This window comes from Pollicipes pollicipes, unplaced genomic scaffold (assembly GCF_011947565.3).
Source record: "Pollicipes pollicipes isolate AB1234 unplaced genomic scaffold, Ppol_2.1 Scaffold_3087;HRSCAF=3621_pilon_pilon_pilon, whole genome shotgun sequence".
NCBI lineage: Eukaryota > Metazoa > Arthropoda > Thecostraca > Pollicipedomorpha > Pollicipedidae > Pollicipes > Pollicipes pollicipes.
This window is the reverse complement of record NW_023596225.1, coordinates 4833346-4854986: the sequence shown is the minus strand read 5'-3', so window position 1 is coordinate 4854986 and position 21641 is coordinate 4833346. Positions and strand designations below refer to the sequence as shown.

The 21641-nt window shown below is 55.5% G+C and overlaps 2 protein-coding genes and 1 long non-coding RNA gene across 3 annotated transcripts in view; 1 reads left to right on the top strand and 2 right to left on the bottom strand.

The window, feature by feature from the left end:
• Positions 1 to 729: 729 nt before the first annotated feature.
• Vps28 (vacuolar protein sorting 28) lies at positions 730 to 10710 on the bottom strand. Its single transcript, XM_037213194.1, has 6 exons — positions 10430 to 10710; positions 4704 to 4767; positions 3933 to 4128; positions 3319 to 3420; positions 2260 to 2383; positions 730 to 1843 (listed from the first exon to the last, which is right to left on the bottom strand). Exons 1-6 carry the CDS (start codon positions 10473 to 10475, stop codon positions 1701 to 1703), a joined length of 675 nt encoding a protein of 224 aa, XP_037069089.1. The 5' UTR covers positions 10476 to 10710; the 3' UTR covers positions 730 to 1700.
• Positions 10711 to 11373: 663 nt separating this feature from the next.
• Ctf4 (Chromosome transmission fidelity 4) lies at positions 11374 to 15871 on the bottom strand. The gene is made up of 4 exons (XM_037239016.1): positions 15817 to 15871; positions 14161 to 14690; positions 13506 to 14049; positions 11374 to 13436 (listed from the first exon to the last, which is right to left on the bottom strand). Exons 2-4 carry the CDS (start codon positions 14658 to 14660, stop codon positions 11697 to 11699), a joined length of 2784 nt encoding a protein of 927 aa, XP_037094911.1. The 5' UTR covers positions 14661 to 14690; positions 15817 to 15871; the 3' UTR covers positions 11374 to 11696.
• Positions 15872 to 16187: 316 nt separating this feature from the next.
• LOC119090308 (uncharacterized) overlaps positions 16188 to 21641 on the top strand; it is a 76705-nt gene continuing 71251 nt past the window's right edge. The window contains exons 1-2 of the long non-coding RNA XR_005093205.1: positions 16188 to 16564; positions 17509 to 17679. This is a non-coding gene — a long non-coding RNA (uncharacterized LOC119090308). The remainder of the gene's footprint in view (positions 16565 to 17508; positions 17680 to 21641) is intronic.

Sequence of the window (21641 nt, the reverse complement as noted above, 5' to 3'; positions counted from 1 at the left end):
AGCGTCAGTCCAACTGTCTGGCGCTACTGTCGCCGTCGGCGGTCCTCAGACGGCAGCGGCAGCCGACGATCCACGCCGGACGCGCCCCTGGCCAGTGACGTCATGCACGCATCGACACCGATTTGTGCTATGACCTCGGCGCTGGGCGATAGCAGCGCAATCTCGCTGTTGCGGGCGGGGAGGTCGTGCAGTGGGAGTATCAGCCGATACTCGAGGGTCCGTTCGGCAGCTGATTGTAGGCGCAGTGACGGTGCCATGCTTTGCCACAGCACCGCCCGATGGCGGGCTGGGAAATATATCCAGAATGATTTCACCCTGTGCTTAAAAGGCTGGGTAGTTAAATACTTAGTTAGCGGTAGGCATTCCTAACACTGAAACGACAAAAATTACCCGAGCAGAACGGAATGCCATAGTGCGGGCGTCATACTGCAAACGCGATGATCTCCGCTCAAAAACGTGCCCGAACAAGATATGGAGACGTCATACCGCACTGCACGGTACCACTGCTGTCGCGCTTCCTCGGCCGTCGGCGGTCTAACACACGCTACGAAGCTCCCCATTTCCATATGACTGGCATTCAGTTCCCGCGTGTCGTATGATGTACCGCGACGCGCCCGGACCAGGGACAACTCCCCATCGCTGTAGCCGAGCGGACGTACCCATTTGCTCTGCCGTACGGCTCCAACTCCATTGCATGGGCCCGGCCAACCGACCGGCGACACACGCAGATCCGTAGACGCTACACGATCTATTAAAACGGTCGTTCACAATCGCTGCACGGCCGCCCACTGAGTCACAATCACGCACGCTCACAATGTCCCGCCGGCCAAACCCGACCACTGCTCGCCGACCCCGGGCGCGCGTCAGCTCGCTGCGGGGAATATCTCGGTCAGGGGTCTTCTCACAAACCTCGGCTAGTCCGTATAGCTAGCGGCCCAGTCACTAGACCCCGACGACTTAGATAGCACTCAATAGCGCCGCTCGAAGCGCGTCCCGTCGAACAAGAAGTCGCGGCATTCAGCTCCCCGGTCAGGAATGACCTGAACGCGCTCATACGGGCCTAAAACACGCCTGCCGTTGCGCCTGTGCAGATACTGTGATGCACAGCAGCCGGTGCAGAGGGGAACACTCGAATCAAATCAGGACCCCACAGTCGAGTCAAGACTCGGCGCACAGCGGAGTCTGCCGCTGGGGCGCGCCCCGTCCCAGCGGCACGGGCTGGAGGCAGGTCCGAAGACGCAGCGCACCGGCCGGCCACGCCACCCGCGGTATCACAGCCGACGCTCCAGACGGCGACGGACGCCATGCCGGTCCGGGAAGGCCGCCGTCGGAGGAGGCCGGCTCCGCCCCGGGCCGACGCCGCGCGCGCCAGCCTCGGCACACCGACCCGGCGCTGGTCCCACCCCGGTGCGGCTCAGCCCGCAGCAATTCTCCAGTCAGCTGGCCGACCGCGCCGTCCGCCGGCCCCGCGCGATACTGCGCGGCGCTCGCGCGGCAGCCGCGGCGGACCCATGGCACATCGGTCGGCGGCGACCCCTGGCACACCGGTCGGTGGCGACACGGCGCCAAGGTATCTGCGCCCTCCCAGCGCGGTAGCCAACACTGTCGCAGCGTCGTCGCTGAGACCGCGCAGGCCGCAGCCAGCGGCCGCGCGTGGCCTCACAGGACGGCCCGGCGCGCCGCAGGCTTCGGCATCGCAGCTAGTGGTCGTGCAGCACCTTGTTGAAGGCGTTGTAGCCCGAGTCGAGGTCGAAGAGCAGCTGTCGGATCTGCTCGGGACTGAGCTCGTCGGCCGCCTGCATCTCGTCCATCGCCGTCAACCACACCTGCAGCCGCTGCTTGCCTGCAACAGAACGGACGTCGGAGAGGCGACATGGGCCAATACGCCTGAAAGCCCGCCGCCCCCGCCGGAGACGGGCACACACAGACGAGGTGTTTCGAGGTGGGATGGGGACTGGAGGCAAGCGCAACGACATGCCCGCCACCTGCGCTCTGCTACTCAGGCAGATAACGCCACACTTGCATGCATGGTAAGATAACAACTAACGTTCAAAATACAATTCACATGCTTCAAAATCACAACACACCACCCGTTCGGGAAGTTCCCGCACGTATTCACTGCCACGACGCACGAACATTGCAGGCCGTCGCTCCTCCAGCTCAGGGTGCCGTGGGACCGCATGAGCGGAAACTGGCGCACCGCCGGCACGCCGGCGCCAGCCGACGGGGGGCAACAGGTCGGCTGGAGATGACGCTTACCCTCGAACTCCTCCGGCAGCATGGACAGTCGGTTCATCGTGTCCAGAAGGTCTCTGATGTCCGGCTGCAGCTCGTCCTTGGCCTTGATCTCCAGCCTCAGCTTGTCCATGATCGTGATGTACAGCTGAAAGGAGTCGCCGTCCATTCATGCAGCCACACCATGTGACATAGGGAGACCAACAACGGGTCGATCCACAAGGCTTTGTCCGCCTTATTTTAACCTTACAGAGAATGCTCCACATTTGTATGGGGCTCGCAATGAAGTGGCCATTTCAAAGATCATTCAGTGCAGCTCATAGCCCTGTCCTTAAAACCCTACAACCCTTTAATTTCTGAGCTACAAGCCAGTGGAGATGCTCATACTATCTCGTGCAGACAACTTAACACCTTAGAGTGAGGGATCAATATGCACGAACACCAGGGGTCAAAACACGAGCGCATAACGACGCTTGGACTAGCAAACACCCCCAGCATCGCCACTGCCACCTCTCGGGAGACTGAAGTACTGCAAATGAGTTCTTGGGTGGCAATTTCTCATGGCCAGCTTTACAGCACCTCAACGTCATACAGACGCACCATGGCGCAATCAAGCATTGACGTATTGAGGAGCATGTTTATTGAACATATAAACTTTGTTGTCTAGAGGAGTCTCCACTTATAAGCATATGAACAGTTATAAATGAGCATATTTCATCACATCTGATAGTTGCTTCAGTACCTTCAAATGTGGAACATTCCTTCTCAGAGGACGCGACCTAAGGATCCACGACACTTCACCCGCCTCAGGAACAGCCCATCACATCAAAGCAAGCTACCGCACTGACACAAAACCACCCTCTGTGTGAGAGTACCACAGCCCACAGGCAGCCTCAACACACCGGGCACACACAACCCGATGTCCCCTCCATCAGGGTCAAGCCGGCGGCGCGGCGCCGTGCGTCGGGTAGGCCTAGGGGCGTCTGTCGAGCCTCGCCGCCCCGCCTGTCCGCCGGCGCCCGTCCCATCCGGTCGGTCGGCGCCTGCCGCAGCCGGTCCGGCCGACCACAGCGGCTCACTCACCGACACCGTGTCGGCGATACACTTGCTGGTGCTGCCCTTGTCGTCCTTGATGGTGATCGGTCGGTCCTCACGAATCCGCTCCATGGCGGCCGGGCAGTCCAGCTGCCAGCATGGAGACACCGCACACTGCGTGGCGTGTGGGGGTGCGGGGTGGGGGTGGAGGGGTGGGGGGGGGGGGGGGACCACACCCGCTGGCCACAATACCGACAAAATGAGCACGCAGACGCTAAAACGCTGGTCTGCGGACTCAATGAGTGGCTGGGCCCGTGCACAACACAGAAATCCTGTATCACCTCGGGCCACCATGGTGATGACATAAAACATTGAGCCAGGGCAGGTCAATACCTTGAGCAGGAGTAATGCAAAGGGCGAGCAAAGATATCTTGGCACAGGCTGCACCGCCGATATTTCTCTTGAACGAATAACTTCCTGCGTTGGATGGACTCAGTCAAACTGTACCCGAACACCCCCGCCTGTTTCCCTTATCACGACACATCACACCAGTTTTGGACCATCTTCATTGTATGTCATTGCAAGATGTAGTCAAGCTTCTACAATAAAAAAGAACAGTTCTACCACACAGCCAGCCATGTCCAGGCTCAACTATGGTGTACCCTGAATCTCCTCATGAAGACCTCGACGTTGGGAAACTCCTCCGAGTGCACCTGGCGCATGGCCGCCTTGTACTGGACCAGCAGCTTGGAGCACGCCGCCGTATATTCCTTAGGCGTGACACGATCCTTGATGTACGCCTTCTCCAGGTTCTGCAGCGTGTTGATGACGGCGTACAGGTCCGCCATGTTGTCGTACCTGGCACGAGGAGCAGGTTCAGGTGAGTGCTAGACGCAGGAGCGGGCTCGGGTGAGTGCCAGACACAGGAGCGAGCTCAGGTGAGTGCCAGACGCAGGAGTGGGCTCAAGTGAGTGCCAGATGCAGGAGTGGGCTCAAGTGAGTGCCAGATGCAGGAGTGGGCTCAGGTGAGTGCCAGACGCAGGAGCGAGCTCAGGTGAGTGCCAGATGCTGAAGTAAGAGTGTGACTCAAACTGAGGGGGAAATATCACACACAATGCATTCAACAACAATGGGTCAACAATGAGTCTTTCAAACATACTTGCATGGCATGACCCAATATTGTAGATTGCAGCAATTGTTAACAAGGCGGCCACAATAAAACAAAGCTTACCTAAATAACATAGTCAAGGTTAAGACTGAATTTGCATTGTACTATCCCATCACATTTCACATTCATGGCATAAATGTCCATACACATACATGCAGAAGTTGATGCATGACAAAATAATGCTTCTCTTAAATGCAAAACCATCATCATCATTCATTATCTACATTATACAATGCATGCATTTCTAGTTTGGTGACTTTCTTACTTTTCGCGTTCGCGAGCATTTCTGTAGAGTTTCACCTCCTCATACAGCTCTGGTCGCTGGGGTTCTGAAAGGGAAGGGTCGTTTTCACAAAAATATATCTTACTGTATTCCCTAGGGCAGCAATGTGATTTATAGTACAACTGTACTCCAGAAAGCTTCCTTGTCTCACCAATCATGCGGCCTCATCTCACAGCCTGTCAAAATGCTAAGAACAAAATAAAACAACTGACATGAGGCCCTGTCCTGATCTGGCACTAACAGATTGTGGTCACTACTAAACTACATTGATAACATATTTAGCAGTGACCCAGGAACACGACACAATGATACCTTGCTGTAGATGTGCAAGATGCTAATAGATGACACTTTGAAACATTGAATATGAACAGGTCAACTTGTTGAGGGAGGGACAGTGCAGAGGCAACTTTTTGGTTTGATGTGTTCACCATACCAGGGTCATAAATGGATAAATATGACAATTGAACTACAGTAGCTACCTTAGGTTTAATGACTTGAGAGTAATGGGCAGTGGGTTATAATAGAAATGGAGCATGCATGCTACACAAACCACAGAGGTGTGTTTCCTGGTGGCACAACCCACAGGAGGCATGTGCCTCTTTTACCAACAAATCACCTTTGAGTACAAGTCATGGTCTCTCTGTGCATTCTTGACTGATCAACATGGGTAGCATCACAAGGGGCAAAAGGGGACAAACATATTTTTTGCCCCTCCAAAAAAATTCAGGTGGCTCAATCACACAAACAGGTGACTACACATGACTGAAAAATAATATTTCAGCAAATCAAAAGGATGACCTATAACGTTTGTGAGAGACAATATCAAACTCATAGCAGGCACAAAATGGCTAACATCACGACCTACTAATTGACAGGAGTCCCCAGATACCCCAAAAGAATAGAATAGGAGGTATAGGGGACATCTGATGCACAGGAGGCCCCATGCAAAACACTGGAAGCCCAACACACACCAGAGGAGGCCCAGATTAGGAAGACTGGAGGGAATCAGGGGGTTTAGAATCTAGATGACCTTTACCATAGTTCTAAACCTCCAGTCTTCCTAATCTGGGCCCCCTCTGGTGTGTGTTGGGCTTCCAGTGTTGTGCATGGGGCCTCCTGTGCATCAGATGTCCCTGTACCTCCTATTCTATTCTTTTGGGGTATCTGGGGACTCCAGTCAATCAATAGGTCCTGATGTGAGCCATTTTGTGCATACTCCTAAAACCCAAGAGAACTTTACAAATAAATTTGAGGAAAACATTTCAGATAGGTGTTGGGACAAATTGGCCCAGGTCTGTTTAGGAAGCCCGCAGACTTGCCTGCTCATCTTGGAAAGTTGCTGGTGCTACCCTTGTTCATTAATGTTGATTTTAGTTCACCGGGGCACCAATTAGATTCTTATTAACTGGTGTATGGGATGTAGGACTGACAGACATGAGCCTCCCCACTGTCAAAAATGGCAGGTGGTGTGCACTGACTGCTACTACAGCTTCGCCTGCCTTTTATTTTCTGAGCTGTTTGCTGGGGCCACCTTATTCTGCACACTTATGTCCACATTATGCAACATGCAAAGCAGCCAGGGAATGTAAGGGAGCTGAGGTTCTTCCTGTAGCTAAAAGACTAGTTCTGCAGGCTTGCTCTAGAGTGTGAACCCCCTCCACCCTGATAAGCTATTGAAGACAGAGGTACAGTTACAACAAATTTAAGCAGCCAACCAGCATTGGATCAACGGGATGAGAATTGTTGACAGCCAAACTCTGGACCATTTCAGTTGTGGCCATCACAACACCAAGACATTGGTGACAAGATTACTGCAGCACTGATGCAGCGGCAGATGAGCAGAAAACTGCTCCTCGCTGGCATCGTGGCCTTGTGACAGCTGAGGAAGGCATCATAATTGTTCAGGGCAGGGCAATCTTAATTTTCCTGTCACAAACATTCTCACCATGTCATCACACAGCAATGTCAAAAATCAATGGATAGCAGGGCTTGCCTAGCACCAAGCTTATGCCAAGTGATGCATGTCCCAAGCAAATACTGCGATTCGCACATGTGATGTTTAGAATGTGAACTTAATCCAAGCTAAAAGCATCAGTCTCATCCCATGACAAAATAATCAGTGAAGAGTGTGTAATGACAACATCCCCCAGCAGGCTCCATGTTCCATGCTATTTAATGATGACTACCTCCAGCTGCTCCAGGACCATGCTCAATGAGGCTCACCAGTCACCATGAAGCAGCACCCCAGCTGCTCCAGGACCATGCCCAATGAGGCTAACCAGCCACCATGAAGCAGTACCTCAGCTGCTCCAGGACCATGCTCAATGAGGCTCACCAGTCACCATGAAGCAGCACCCCAGCTGCTCTAGGACCATGCTCAATGTGGCTAACTAGCCATCATGAAGCAGTACCTCACTCTGGTTCACCCCTTTCTTAATGTCAATCTTGATTTTATATGCCTGGTGCTGACATAATGATCCTGCATTTATCATACATGTGTCCATCAGTGCCATCATACATGCCGCATCATTATCCCTTAGCAGAAAATAAGGTGTAGGTGTACTTTCCTACCTAACGTTAGAAAAAATCATTGCACACCATTCGTCGTGTTTAAGGCGGCACAAATCGTAAATAATCTCAAAACAGGTAGAATCATGCTCCTACCTTCGAATTTCAATAACTTCGATGGCGGGCTCCCGAGCGCGGCGCGCACCGCACCGCCTGGACTCCCCAGCGCCGTTTCTGCGTTGCCGTTGCGTAAATACAATATTTCTGCTACCAAGACCTGTACAAAATGTACGGGACCAAGGTAAACCATTCGTCGTGTTTAAGGCGGAACATATCGTAAATAATTGCAAAACAGATAGAATCATGCTCCTACCCTCGAATTTTAATAAATACGATAGCGAGTTCCCGAGCGCCGCACGCACTGCACCGCACCGCCTCGACTCCCAAGCGCCGTTTCTGCGTTGTTGCGAAAGCACAATATTTCTGCTTATCAAGAACCATAAAACATGTACGGGACCAAGGTAACAATAATAAAGCAACCAAAATCGTTTCTTATCGAGTTTAGGTACATTTATGAAACACACAGGTCAGAATAGTCCAGAACATATCCTAAACTAGCCTAACCTAACCTAACCAAACCTAACCTAACCTAACCTAACCTAACCTAACCTAACCTAACCTAACCTAACCTAACCTAACCTAACCTAGCCTAGCCTAGCCTAGCCTAGCCTAGCCTAGCCTAGCCTAGCCTAGCCTAGCCTAGCCTAGCCTAGCCTAGCCTAGCCTAGCCTAGCCTAGCCTAGCCTAGCCTAGCCTAGCCTAGCCTAGCCTAGCCTAGCCTAGCCTAACCTAACCTAACCTAACCTCCCCACCCTATATCCCCTTCAACCCAGCATCCCATAGCTAAGCTAAGCTAAGCTAGCCTGACCTGACCTGACCTGACCTGACCTGACCTAACCTAACCTAACCTAACCTAACCTAACCTAACCTAACCTAACCTAACCTAACCTAACCTAACCTAACCTAACCTAACCTAACCTAACCTGAGCTTAGATATAAGCTCATAGACCTTATGAGCTTAGATATAAGCTAATAGACCAGAACCTAAGCTTAGCTAAGCTAACCTACCCTAACCTAACTAACCTATCCTAACCTAACCTAACCTAACCTAACCTAACCTAACCTAACCTAACCTAACCTAACCTAACCTAACCTAACCTAACCTAACCTAACCTAACCTAACCTAACCTCCCCACCCTATATCCCCTTCAACCCAGCATCCCATTGGTGTCCATGTTTCATGCCATATATAGGTGCCATATAGTGAGCTTTTATTTAGATGTCATGTTCTCATTTTGCTTTACATTCCCCACCCAATCCCCCTGCAACCCATGGTCCCGTTGGCGTCGAGGATCAAATTTCATGGATTCTTGTTACCTTGGCCCGGTACATTTTTATGGTTCTTGATACTGCTTGATGCACAGTAATGTTGTGACCCGCGCAGTAATGGCGCCGGTGTCGCGGGTGCTGTGTGTGTGCGGCGCTCGGGAGTTCGCCATCGTAATTATAAAAAAATTGAAGGTAAGATTATGAATCTACCTGTTTTGTGATCATTTACGATATGTCCTGCCTTAAACACGACGAATGGTTTACTTTGGTCCCGTACATTTTGAAGAGTTCTTGGTAAGCAGAAATATTGTATTTACGCAACGGCAACGCAGAAACGGCGCTAGGGAGTCCAGGCGGTGCGGTGCGCGCGGCGCTCGGGGGTCCGCCATCCAAGTTATTGAAATTCGAAGGTAGGAGCATGATTCTACCTGTCTTGAGATTATTTACAATATGTCCTGCCTTAAACACAACAAATGGTGTACAATGATTTTTTCTAATGTTAGGTAGGAAAGTACACCCTGACCAAAAATAAGTATCTACTAATGCTTTCTCACAATATACATGACAGCATCATGCACACAACAGAGATCATGAGGACCCTAGCTGGATGGCCTGACACAGACAGTGGCCTGAAACCTTTGAATCAGATTTGTGATCATTGTCAGTCCCACCATCAGGTGGTATACAGACAAGACTTCTTACATCCCAGCATTTAGTACCTTTCCAAAATAGGCAGTGGCTGGAAAGTACACATCAGCATTGCCAGCCTTATAACACCACTGCCCCTGGCATTTTATTGTCCATCTGCATGATAGGCTACCATAACACATGAGCAAAATTTGTTCTAGGTCACAGCTGAACCCACACACACTTAATACAAATTGTCAAGGCATATGCACAAATTCCAAGTTAATGAGCGATGCTTAGCCCACCAGAAAACTTTGGTATGATTGCAAATTCCTGAGATCAAAAGTGATACCAAGTGATCCCTATAAAAAGCCAGGCAGAACATTTAAAATGTAAGAATAAGATGTCATACTCTTTAAGGGCTATGCATACTTTTGGAAGTAATATACACTTAAGAAGGTAAGTGCCTTCTAGGAGCATATATACACCATAGGAGTAAGGGGCTGAGCAGTGAGAAATGATGCACCTACCCCACAAAATATGCTAACAAATAGGTTTTACCCTAGATTTGGCCCATTTCTTCCAAAAGTTTAGGGGTGCCAAAATTCTAGTTTTGGGGGTGTTAGAGCCCACTTACTCATGTAGTGAACAGCACCCAGGTAAGACTGCACACAATTCACAATACACTGATCATGTCACGGATAGCAGTGGCATCCCAATGACAATTTCAGAGCATGCACACCATAAATCTGAGAACCCAGGCTTCAGTTCATGATTGCCACCAATTTCAGCAAACAGAGGGCCAAGGCATCATGGAACTGTGATGTTGTCTAGGTCATTTCAAGACAAAAAGCTCTCAAACCTTTCTTAAGATGAACATGGGGCTAGGTCCACCAAGGGACCTCTGATCTCTTACCATGCTCCTTGGTGCCTTAAGTGCAATTCAACCTGGCCAGGGTTTCACAATCCAGTTTGATGCAGGCATGGTCCAGTCAGTGCACATCACATAGGTGTCCAGCCAAGCTGTTTTTTTTCAGATTGAGCCCCATGGTACCTGCCTACCTACATCTGCGCCACATAGCAAAGGCCTATGAATAACCCTGAATGATAACATTTACTAATGGATGCAACATTCGCCGATGATCCAACACATGAATTTATGTTCCACTTAATGTAATACATACCTTGAAAACTAGTAGAAGGTGTGTTCAAGCCCGAAAACAAAGACATGGTCTCAAGAATCAGTAGGATTCGTGCTGGCCTCAAAACCGTTCGAGACCTCAGTCCGACCGTGAGACGCGGTCACAGTTAGTACTAGAAAACCAACAAAAGATCCTGGCGGTCCGGTTCTTAACCCTGACGACTTTGTAACGTTATCAGTCTTGAACCATCTTCATAAAATAGCGCGCTGCCGGAGGGCTTATGATGAATCATCCGGAATCACCCAACGCCAATGTCACCTCAAAATAATATTAGATGATGTTGCGCCGGTTTTGCCACAATGTACTTGTGCGCGAGATACTGGTCGAAGCCATTAATTTATCAATCAGCATTTACGGCACATTGACGCCAGACCCACGTCATAAATGTCATAAGCGCTCGGTTAGCAGCGTTCAGTGCAAAAGGCGCTGTACACGATTTGTTTTAAAGTCATTCGATCGATTGTGCGAGAGGGTTTCAGTACCTATGCAGTCACAGACAATTCATACTACATTAGTATCAGTCATCACGCTCTCACCAATTTTGCTCAATTTTAGGGCGAACCACTCGAGCCAAGCCAAAAGAAACCGAGGGCATTGCACACCACTGCCCCTCATCCATTCTTTTCGTCATCGTGTCAACTCAATTATATTGCACGACATGTACCGCACTTAAATTGCTAGATAGTACACAACATACTAGCCAAAATTTCCTTAGTTATGACACGAGCCCCCACGTGAACGTTTCCATACTACCACGGACACGAAATAAACGACGCAGCAAAATCACCTCAAATGTCATGCCGCACCTGATGGAGACCCGGAGGACTTTGTCCAACGGTTGCCTCCTATTTCAACGATACAACAATGCGCGCTCCAGGATTCGTCGTCTAGCGCACACGGATGATTCAGCGAGTGAAACGCAGGACAAACAAAGGGCATGTGTATTCTAAGGCAAATGTTTGGATCGGGGCGCGGTCAGCACCATTCCGCAGAAGCGCTCTCAATCACACTTGCCTTTCCCTTCTGACATTTAACATCTGACATTCTGCGCGATACAAGGGAAACGCCTAATGACATTAAAACGGCACTGCATTTATCAAAAACATTGGCGACCACCGCTGGCATCTCATCCTGAAATTCAACGCAAATCAAACATGCACACATAAAATTCGGAGACAGGTGACACGCTGCCCGAAACCAATGGTCATCAAAACCCACGACGCGCATACCGCGAGGAGCGACAGAAAACCTAATCATCAGAAAATGCGAAGGCTGACAGCTTGGCCAGTCCCGAGCCGGCTTTGGGGGCAGTCTTGACGTCAGTGTTCACTGTCGTCTTTTCCTGTTCCTTGTCGCTGATGGGCTCCGTGTTCTCGACATTTTCAACACTCTCAGACGACAGCTTGGACACGAAAGCGCTTCTGATCGACGAGGTCAGCTTTCCGGCTGCCTCCTTGCTCACCCTGGGTCGCTTCAACTTGGCTGAAACCTTCGCCTTCCCCTCTGGCAGCACCCGCTTGGTCGACGCCTGCTGACGTTTGATGTCGTCGAATACGGATGCGCCCCTCCCAGCCTGAGGCGCCTTGGCCGTGGCGCACTTGAAGGGGTTCCGAGGACTGGGCGTGAAGATGACGGGGCTGGCGGGGCGCGCCGCGCGCTGCAGATCGGGAAGCGTCGGGGGAACGGAATCCGCGTCTTCCTCTTGCTCCTCCTCCTCAGCCGACATCTCGGCGGGGTCCTCCTGGCGGCCCGGCGCCTGCGGTGGCTCCTCGCGCCGCGCGTTCGGCCGCGGCTCGTCCTCCTCCTCCGCCTCGTCCTCGTCCGGTGGCGCGTCGGCCAGCGTCTGCGCCAGGCGGACGAGCCGGTCGGCCAGCAGCGCGCGCCGCTGCCGGGAGGCGTAGCCAGCCACTGCCTCTACTGTGGACACCTCCTCCATCTGCGCAGCCACATCCAGCGCGCGGTGCTCCCGGTCCGTGCGCACGGCCAGCGCGAACAGCTGCGTGAGCGCGGCGGCGCGGGCGCGCCGCGGCTCCACGCGCGCCTCGTCCGTGTCGAAGCCCGCAGCGCCCAGCCGGCCGAGCGCGTCGAGCAGAAGCCGTGCACGCACCGCCTCCTCCTCGAGTCGGCCGCGCGCCGTGTCTGGCTCGGCTAAAGGCAGGCGAAGCGGAAGCAGGCTGAGCGCCGGACGTGGCAACACAGCCGGGAAGCGGCTGCCGCGACAGAGCAGCACACGCGCCGTCTGCTCCAGCTCGCTGACGCTCACCACAAACAGGTGGTCGGCGCCTGGGTGCGGCGCCTCCAACGGCGTCCAGGCCGCGCCGTGCTGGCCGGTGAGCAGGCGCAGCGCACCGCTCGTGTCGGACACGCACGGCGTGCCCTGGTCTGTGAAGCCGGCCCAGGCAAGGCGCGCGCGTGGCGCCAGCGGCACCGGCACGGGCGCGGGCGCGACGCGCGGCGGCCGCCGGCCTGCCGCCGACAGTACCTGCGCCGTCAGGCTCTGCTCGCCCGGCAGGCCAGTGCCGGCGTGCTGCACGATCAGCAGCCGGTCCTCCCAGCCGGCCAGGCACACCACCGGCCCGCTGAGGCTCAGCACGTGACGCTGCACGCCTGTCAGCGTGAGGAGGCGCAGCAGGCGGTGGCTGGTGGCCACCGCCAGCCAGCCGGCACCGAGCGCGGCCGCCTCCGGCTCCTCGCCGGCGGCCAGGTCGAGATACCACTCCTTGTTGGAGTCCCACGAGCCGAAGTGCAGACACTGCAGCTTGGCAGGCTGGTCGTCCTGCCCTGGCGCGGCCAGCAGTAGCGCCTCGTCCGACAGGGCGGCCAGCGTGTGGCCGAGCGCGTTGCGCAGGTGCAGCGGGTGGTGCACGGCCGAGTCGTGGAACTCGACGTCGATGGACTCCTCGTCATGCGCCGTCACCACGCCCACCGAGTTCCAGGCCAGGAAGCGCCGCTCCAGGTGGGCAGGCGTGCTACCCGGCTGGAACGCGGGCTGCGGCTCGGCGAAGGCGGGTCCGCGCGGCGCCGGCGGCGGTGGCGGCAGGGCCGGCGTGGCGCGCGCCGACTCGCCGCCCTTCGCGCCGCTCTCCTCGTCCGAAACGAAGCCCGACTCGGCCTTGATCTTGCGCAGCGAGATGACGTTCTCGTCGTCGTCGTCGCTATCGGCGCCCGTCGGCGCCTCCAGGGTGTTCCGCTCGCCGTCCAGCGCCGCCTCGAGCAGGTCTCGCTCGTCGTCGTCGTCGTCGATGGCCGCCTGTAGGCTGTCGAGGTCCATTGGCGCATCGGCGTCAGCGTCGGCGTCAGCGTCACGGCCGGCACGCACGCCCGAGGTCACGCCCAGCTGGCCGGCGCAGTCGCTGAACGCTAGCCGGTCGCCGTCCGGGTGCCAGCAGAGCGCGTTCAGCCGCAGCTTGGCCTCGTGCTGGTCGATGCGCCGCGCCTCGGCGCCGCCCAGCCGCCACTCCACCAGCAGCCCGTCCTGCGTGGCCGCCGCCACGAACCGACCACACGGCGAGAAGGCGCACGCGGTCACCGGTTTGGTGAGCAGCGCGCTGGCCAGCCGGCCCGACTCGGCCCAGTCGGCGCCCGAGAAGAGGCGCACGCCGCTGCCCACGGGCACGGCCGCCGTCTGGCCGTCCGGACTCCAACCGGGCCGCGCCGGACTCGGCGCCGTGCTCACGTCGTTGGCGACGGCCAGCAGCGCGTGCGACGCCAGCCGGCGGCCGGAGCGCGCGTCCCAGAAGCCGACGCGGCCGTCGCAACAGGTGGTGAGCAGCACGGCGGCGCGCGGGTCGAGCGCCACGCTCAGGACGGGCGCGCCGAAGCCGTCGATCTCCAGCTGACGCTCGCCGTCCAGCGAACTGACGCGCGCCACCATGTCGCAGCCGGCGGACGCCACCAGCTCGCCGGCCGCGTGGATGTCGGTCACGGGCGCCGTGTAGCGCGTCAGCACGCCGTCCGGCTGCACGCCCGGCAGCCGAAAGGCGGCCACCGCGTGCGCGTCCGTACCGACGAGCAGCCGCGGCCCGGCGGCGGCCAGCGCCGTCAGCGTGTCGCCCAGCGGATGCGTGTCAGGGTCGTCGTCTTCGACGCCACGCCACAGGCGCAGCTCGCCGTCGCAGCCGACAGTGGCCAGCTGACTGCCGTCGCCCAGGTACAGCACGCCCACCGGACCCTCTGGGTGGGCGTAGCGCACGTACGTCTGCGCTGAAGCCATGGCTGGGCAGGCAATGTCCAAGGTGATCAGCTGAATCAGCAGGGTGATTTCTGTGAGACACTGGAGATGAACTTGATGACCCTAAAATACATATCATGGTAGCATAGCAGCTGCAAAATATCTATCAAGTCATAGTTTAAAATGATGTCTAAATGCACCAATATGCCTTTGGTGTGTGCAGTTATAACATTGCTGGGTATATAACTAGATTTTGTGCTATGGATCACCCTCAGGAATTGAACAAAGCTTGCTGACTATGCCAAGCACACATGATAAAAATGGCAGTATGGAATTTGATGTCATATGGCAGAACAGTGCATTTTCAATGCAGGCTCTTGTTACAGGAGGCATGCTGTATCCATGAATCATATACACAAAAATTTGCACATGCATGTACAGCAGGTACAAGATGAAGGTAGTAGTGTGCACATAGCAGCTAGATGTGTCCAACAATTCATTGGAGTCATATCTTTCATAAGTCCTCCGCTAGCTGCTACAAATATCTTGGCTCCCAGCCATGTTTCACCTTATTCACCACCACTGCCTGAACTTGGGCTGTACTACAAGGTGAGTTGTCAAAAGCACTAATTATTACTTAAGATGCTGGGTCAATGTTGCAGGTCCTCTCAATCATTCTTACACCAAGGGGGACAAGGCTGTAGTTTGATGACATCAGTTTGGGCTGAGCAGGAAGAAATGGCTGTAATAATCCCAAAGTTTACCAAAAATTGGTTCTTCAAGATTAAAATTTCTTTTATAAATTTGGGGGTTAGTTGATGATAATTTGAGGTTTATGGCATACCACTCAAATGAAATGAAAAGGAAACTAAACTCTTGTCAAATTGTGTTAACTATCATAACATCTGCACCACAACACTACATACACACTATACACTCACCAAAGTTACTGTACCATAAACTGATAACAGAATCTCCATCTTTTATTGTAGTCTTCATGTCAAAACACCAAAACTCCATCCAGTGCTAGACAGCAAAGCATAACCAGACAATGGCATGACACGTTTATTGCACGCTGCCAGGGTGCCAGTCTGGGGCGTGATGGCTGCGCATTCAAAATATTTACCGCACCAAGATATTATTGAATAGGTGTATATGAACAAAGCTGCGCGTGACACCGCTGCACAAAAGTACCAACCTGCTCAAATCTACCAGGGACGTCACGGAGACGTCCGGCGCCGCGGAGCCACAGAAACAACGTAACCCAAGTGAATACTCCCGCCAAATCGACCCGCCAGCCACGGATGCTACCATATTCCCACAAGAAGCATATCTTTAATTTTGCTGTATTTGTCCGTGTAAAAAAGTGTTTTCGGCTTTGATTGTGCCTCTAAAATGGCTTAACCACCAATCTTAGAAGGACACAAACTGTTCCATGGTGTTGGAGAGTCAAATTGTTTTATGTCTCGAATTTTTTCCAATTTCGGAAACCTTCATTTTCCTTTGCCTGCATCATCGCTGCAAGATCACCGCGTTGCCGGCTTTGCCGTGCACGGCATGCCTATGTACGCCCCCCAATTGGATTTCGGCTTTTGCTCCTCTCGAGCTGTGGTTCTTCATTCCATAGATGTGGCATGGCTGATATCACCGCAGTTATGTTCATTCGGCTGCAAAATTCGCGCCAGATAACCTTGCATTTCGATTACGAGCGCCAGACTCGCCCCTGAAGCTCCCCGGGGCTCCGTGTTGATAACGCGAGTTTGAGCCAAATGACCCAATGAGCCAAATAGCCCAAAATGCGTCTTCAGACCTGTTAGTGAGCTGTTAGGTATATATCGGATATGCTCGGTCGATCGTCCTTGCGGTTTCAATTGAAGTCATCTGTTGACGAGCTGCGAGAGTCGGAGCTGTCGGCTTCGCAGTACCGTGCATGTTTTAATTTAAAGGTAAGGTGATATTATCTTGCCATTTGCGAGCATAGCTGCTGTTTTTGGTGTAAATTGTGGCCTTCTGCAAAGATTTAATTCTAACACAAAGGAGTGCAGTGCCGAGGCAAGGCAATCAGTCCCTGTAGTGACATATGCAAATAAATAACCTGAGGTCACCTTCAAAGGTGACATGGTGCCCTTGTAGCCTATACCTGTGGGTTTTTGACACAAACAGTTTTGTTGTTTAAGGGATTTTTAAATGTTCAGTGCTGGAGCTATAATCCCCCTGATGTGCAGCTGTTTTCATGAATGTATTAACATGCTCAAGTTACCAAGGGCAGACAGCAGCTTGTGATGTTTGCATGTACAGGTTGTATAGCTTGTTTTGCAAGTTGAATGTATTGGGTTATATGTTGATCATATGAGGAAGGTGAAGTTGTGGTGTTTTGCAGAATTGCAAGGAAAAAATGGACTGGCCACAGAGCTCACATGTAAATTCCCTAAAGCACAGCTGGTAGAAATTTCAAAGTGTTATGATCAACAGTTGCAAGGATGTCTCAAAGTGCAACTTGCAAGGCCTGGCTGGGTGGCCAACTGAAGCTATAAATATTGGCCATTTGATGCTAAGGCTCTCAGAGCCTGTAGCCAATGATGTTGCTTAAGATGGAAAGGTGATTTTTTGTGCTTGTTTATGGATTAGACAGGCTCATCTCTGTGGAAGGGGTGTGCAGGCACTTGAATGTGAGTTACCCAACCCATTTATTGATGCAGAATGCATAAAGTATGTAATGTGATGCATAAAGCCTGAATAGTTACGCTCATTGGCAAAAGTTATGATAGGTTATTATTATTGTCATTTCAATGTGGTCCTGTGTTATCAAATGATTAATGTATCTTAACTTGCTGTTTAAACTGCCAAAAAGTTGGGGGATACACTGATGATGGTTTGTTCATTTTTACAGGTGACTATGGAATCTGTACACCACATGGCAGTGACATATGAGGACTTGCTCCATGGTGTGGTAGCGAGGTAGTGAGGTGTGAGAATTGGCTCCTGTCAGAGCATTGTCCACCAGCTGTGCTTCATCCCCATCTATCATCTATTCTGTCATCTGCCGCCGGTGAACCAGCAGGTGAGTGCATCAAACTGGTGCCTTCATGAGGTGCTCACTGTTGTATACTGCTGTGGAAAACCTGCGCCTAAGTGATTTCGTGCGTGCACGCGTCGGTTCGCGCCTGTTGCGTAGGGAAATGGCCGACCGAATCTTTCGTACGCAACAGGCGTCAGTATCACTGGCATGAATATCGGCGATGGGTATTGGACGGGAAACGTGAAACCGTGCACAGTTGGGGACCATCCTAAGGATAGCGGCCTCACGCCGAGCGCTTCTCCGCCTTCATCGAGAAACCGCGGTACGCGACAAACCACCTTGTATGGACAGACAGTGCACGCTCTTTGTTCGTTACCGCAGCGTTGGCGTAGGTTAGGGGCGTGGGATGGTTTGCCCTGTCATGCGTCATTAGCCGGCGGCGGGCTGAGCACCGCCAGAAATCCCTGGTGAGTGTCTGTACATCGATCCAGGTCAGGCGGGGTCAGGGGTGCGAGCGAACGCGGCCGTCGGACCCCGATCGATCTCAGGTCAGTCGGCCTTCGCCGCCGCCGCCGCCGCCGCCGCTGCCGCCGCCGCCGCCGCCGCCGCCGCCGCAGCCGCGAGCAGGGCGTGCCGATGCTGTCGCCTGCCGCGGGCCCTCGATACGGCTAGTTCGATGGCCCTCTTGTTTCCATGACGACGCATAAACAGCGGCGACGGCCGCGTCGCCTTGATTGGAGTTGTGGCGGCTGGAGTGGGTCGCGGGGCCGACGCCGGCCGCTCCCCGACAACGGCGGGCCCGGGCCGGCCCAGCCTGCGATCCGCGCACCCTGCCCCCGCGCGCCGGCGCGCCCGTGCGCCCGCACGCGGCGCACCGGGCTTGACACAGCCTCCCTGTGAGTCGGACCACCTGGGTGTCCGAACGACACCAGGTCGGAAGGCGCGGAATATATGGTTCCGAAGCCCCCTCCTGCTAGCCCACATATGTCTGATCGATCCCGCTGCTTCAGCTGGGCCTGCTGATGTCATTCAGAGAGGCGCTCGGCACGCGTGGGGTCACTTGATGCATTGCGGGGCTGCAGTTCCTGAATCAAACTGTTCGCGTCCGGGCTCGGCGAGGCACAGCTACTCAAAAGTCCATCCGCTGCGCCCCTCCCCCTCGCCGCGTTGTCTCGGCCGGCACGTGCTCTGTCGCGCTCTGCCACCTGGCGGAAAGTGGAGGCGACTCCTGGGCCGGGCCATCAAACGTTGTCATGGCAACTGCATGATTGATTTCCGGCGACTGCAGAATCTGGACGCTGCCGTGCTCGCCAGGCTCGTAACCTCTTGCAGCCGTCGCCCGGTCATGAATTTTCTCCTTCGGTCGGACAGGATCGTCACTATTTCCACGAAAACAGCGGTCTCGTTGTGTGTTCCCCTTTATTTTTTCAGCGGACTGCCGCCAAGCGCTTTTCAGAGAAGTCTTCGTCATTATTTCGACCTGAGATATGATGTTCCAGGAAGCCGAAACTGCCCCGGGATTACCCCCGTCGAGCATGCCACCCCACTCTGCGATTAGTCTCGACGTCCGTGCACCACGGAGCACGCTGCCAACAGACGTGCCGGCGCGGTTTAGTTCCTGGCTTTGCCGCCTGGCGGCGCGCCGCTGGCGCCCCTGCTGCCCTCTAGCATCGATCTGTCGTCGGCCGCGGCGCGCTGCCAGAGTCCACGGCGGTCGGGCCGGCGCTGCGACCCGACCCCGTGGCGGCGTCTCGTGCAGCGGCCGGCGCGCCTCCTCGACACGTCACCGTCGCAGCGGTTCCGGCTGGGGGGCGCCGGGGCTGTCCCGCGCCGTGCCGGAGAGCCGCGACACGTCCGGCGCCGCTCGGGCGGCGCGCCGACGGCAAGCGACGCCGCCATTCATGCCTGCGACGCGGGGGCGGGTGGTGCGTGGGGGCCGTGCCCCCCCCCCCCCCGGTGGTGCCGCGAGCCGACGGAGGGGGCTGGGTGGAGTGTCGGCGTCATTGATCCGGTCCGATGACGACCGTCGGGTCCGGCCGCGGCGCGGTCCCGGCGGACCACTGGTTGCTCGGCGCCGCTCACCAACAGGTGGTGCCGCCAAGAGCCCCGCCTCCGGGTCACGGGCTCTGGGGTGCTGGCCGAGCCGCCGGCTCCGGGCCCGCCTGCCCAGCGCGGCCGACCCCGAGCCCGAGGTGCACTGGCCGCCCGCTCGTCCCCTCCCCACAACTAGTGAGGGTCCTGTGCGGGTTGTGGGAGGGGGAGGGGAAGGGGCTTCCGCCCGCCATGGCTCTCTCCGACCCTTATTCCCCGGGACTGGACTTGCCCGCGCCGTCCGTCAGCGACTGGGCGGAGGGTGTCGTCAAGCCGCTGGGGGCTGTCACCTGTCACCCTGTCACCTGCTGGCTGAGTGAACGCCCGGCACCCATGTCGTCGCTTTCAGCGTGTCGCGCGGCCGGGACGGGCCGGGCCGTCCCCAGCGGCCCGGCTTGGCTGCGAGCCATCGGATACACGGGCCGCTTACGCTGCAGGGTCGAGGCCGGTGGACGGCCTTGATCGCTCACTACTGGCGGCACTCGCGTGATTTATAGATACAGCCCCGCGTTGGGCTGCAGCCGTGCCGGCTGGTGGGCGTCTGTACGTAGAGTTCTATGACATGGGCGTTTTCATGGTATGGTCGTCGCATTGTGCTAGTGGCTCATAGCTAGATAGTTTATTTCGTTTTTGTTTTTTATCTCGCCACGTTCATTTGGATGGACATGGCGTGCGGGCAGGATATCCTGATACTTGGCGCAAGGCGCTGATTGCTATTCCATTTATCCGCGCTGGTCTGAATCGGATGGCCGACCCCGGCCTTCGTCGAGGTGCGCCAGTGTCCGCTGCCTGCCGGTGGCGCCCGCCACACGCGCGGCATCCTTCACGTGACGTCGCTACACGCGCGGCATCCTTCGCGTGACGTGTGTCGGCCGCTGGCTGCGCGCCCGTCGCCGCGGCAGCTGTGGGAAGGGGACACGTGTGGGCCCCGTGACGGCTGAGGCCTGCCGGGGGAATGAGCGAGACGTTACTGTGTGCTCCGCGCGTCTGCTGCGTCTCTGCTCGGCGCTGATGTGGTGGCGTCGGCCGCACGCCCGTTGTGCCGCCTCCGCGTGCCCCTGTGTCCCTGCTGTCCTGCGCCAGTGGGCGACTGCTGCTGGGTTGAGGCGGGACAGACCGATTGTGCCCGCTGGGTGTCCCCACTGGGTCTGATGTGACCCTGCTGTCCCTTGATTGCTGCGCCGGTGTGTGTATGCTTGTGTGCTGCCGTGTGGTGACCTGATCAAACCGGCCGGCCTCGCCCCGCCGTGGCCCACCTAAGGACCGTTTGGTTGCTGCGGTGTCCGTACCTTGCCGTGCTGTCATGTTCCAGCGGGCAGTTGTGCCTGTGCTGTGCTGTGCTGTGCTGTGCTGTGCTGTGCTGTGCTGTGCTGTGCTGTGCTGTGCCATTCTGTGCTGTACCGTGCCGTGCCGTGCCGTGCCGTGCCGTGCCGTGCCGTTCCGTGCCGTGCCGTGCTGCTGTGCTGTGCTGTGCTGTGCTGTGCTGTGCTGTGCTGTGCTGTGCTGTGCTATGCTGTGCTGTGCTGTTTGGGTGGCCATGGCTGACACAGCTGTTTTGGTTAGCGGCTCTGTTCTTGGGTGTTGTGTGCGTGCCTCGCTGTGCTGATGAATATCTGTTTCGCGCTGTGCTGTGCCGGCATGTGACTGCGCCGTGCCCATGCCGTGCTGTGCCGGGGGCAGCGGAGTCCGTGCTGTGGTGGTGGGCGGCTGCTGTCGGGCCGGGAGAGCCGGCCGGCCGGCCGCCGGCTGCCGCGCTAATGTGTGGGCCGGCGCCGCCATACCGGCCGGGCAGGTCAATACCAGAGGGCGCTCGGGCCGGCGCGGCCCGGCCCGGCCCGGTCGATAGCCGGCGGCCTGCTGGGCGGCCGCAGCCGGCGCGCCACCCGGCACACCGCACACGCCGACAGCCACCG

Bases quoted from the DNA above. Each gene is read 5' to 3' on its own strand.
- Vps28 (XM_037213194.1), bottom strand. From the start codon at position 10,475: ATGTCTTTGTTTTCGGGCTTGAACACACCTTCTACTAGTTTTCAAG. The intron at 4,768-10,429 runs GTATGTATTACA...CTTCCCTTTCAG, and splicing joins ACCTTCTACTAGTTTTCAAG to AACCCCAGCGACCAGAGCTG. The intron at 3,421-3,932 runs GTACACCATAGT...CCATGCTGGCAG, and splicing joins TCTTCATGAGGAGATTCAGG to CTGGACTGCCCGGCCGCCAT.
- Ctf4 (XM_037239016.1), bottom strand. From the start codon at position 14,660: ATGGCTTCAGCGCAGACGTACGTGCGCTACGCCCACCCAGAGGGTCCG. The intron at 14,050-14,160 runs GCTGGCGTCGCA...GCCCGTGGGCAG, and splicing joins GACGCGCGCTCCGGCCGCCG to CGGCGTGCGCCTCTTCTCGG. The intron at 13,437-13,505 runs GCGCGCGCCACG...GCCGAGCCGCAG, and splicing joins GCGCGAAGGGCGGCGAGTCG to CCCGCGTTCCAGCCGGGTAG.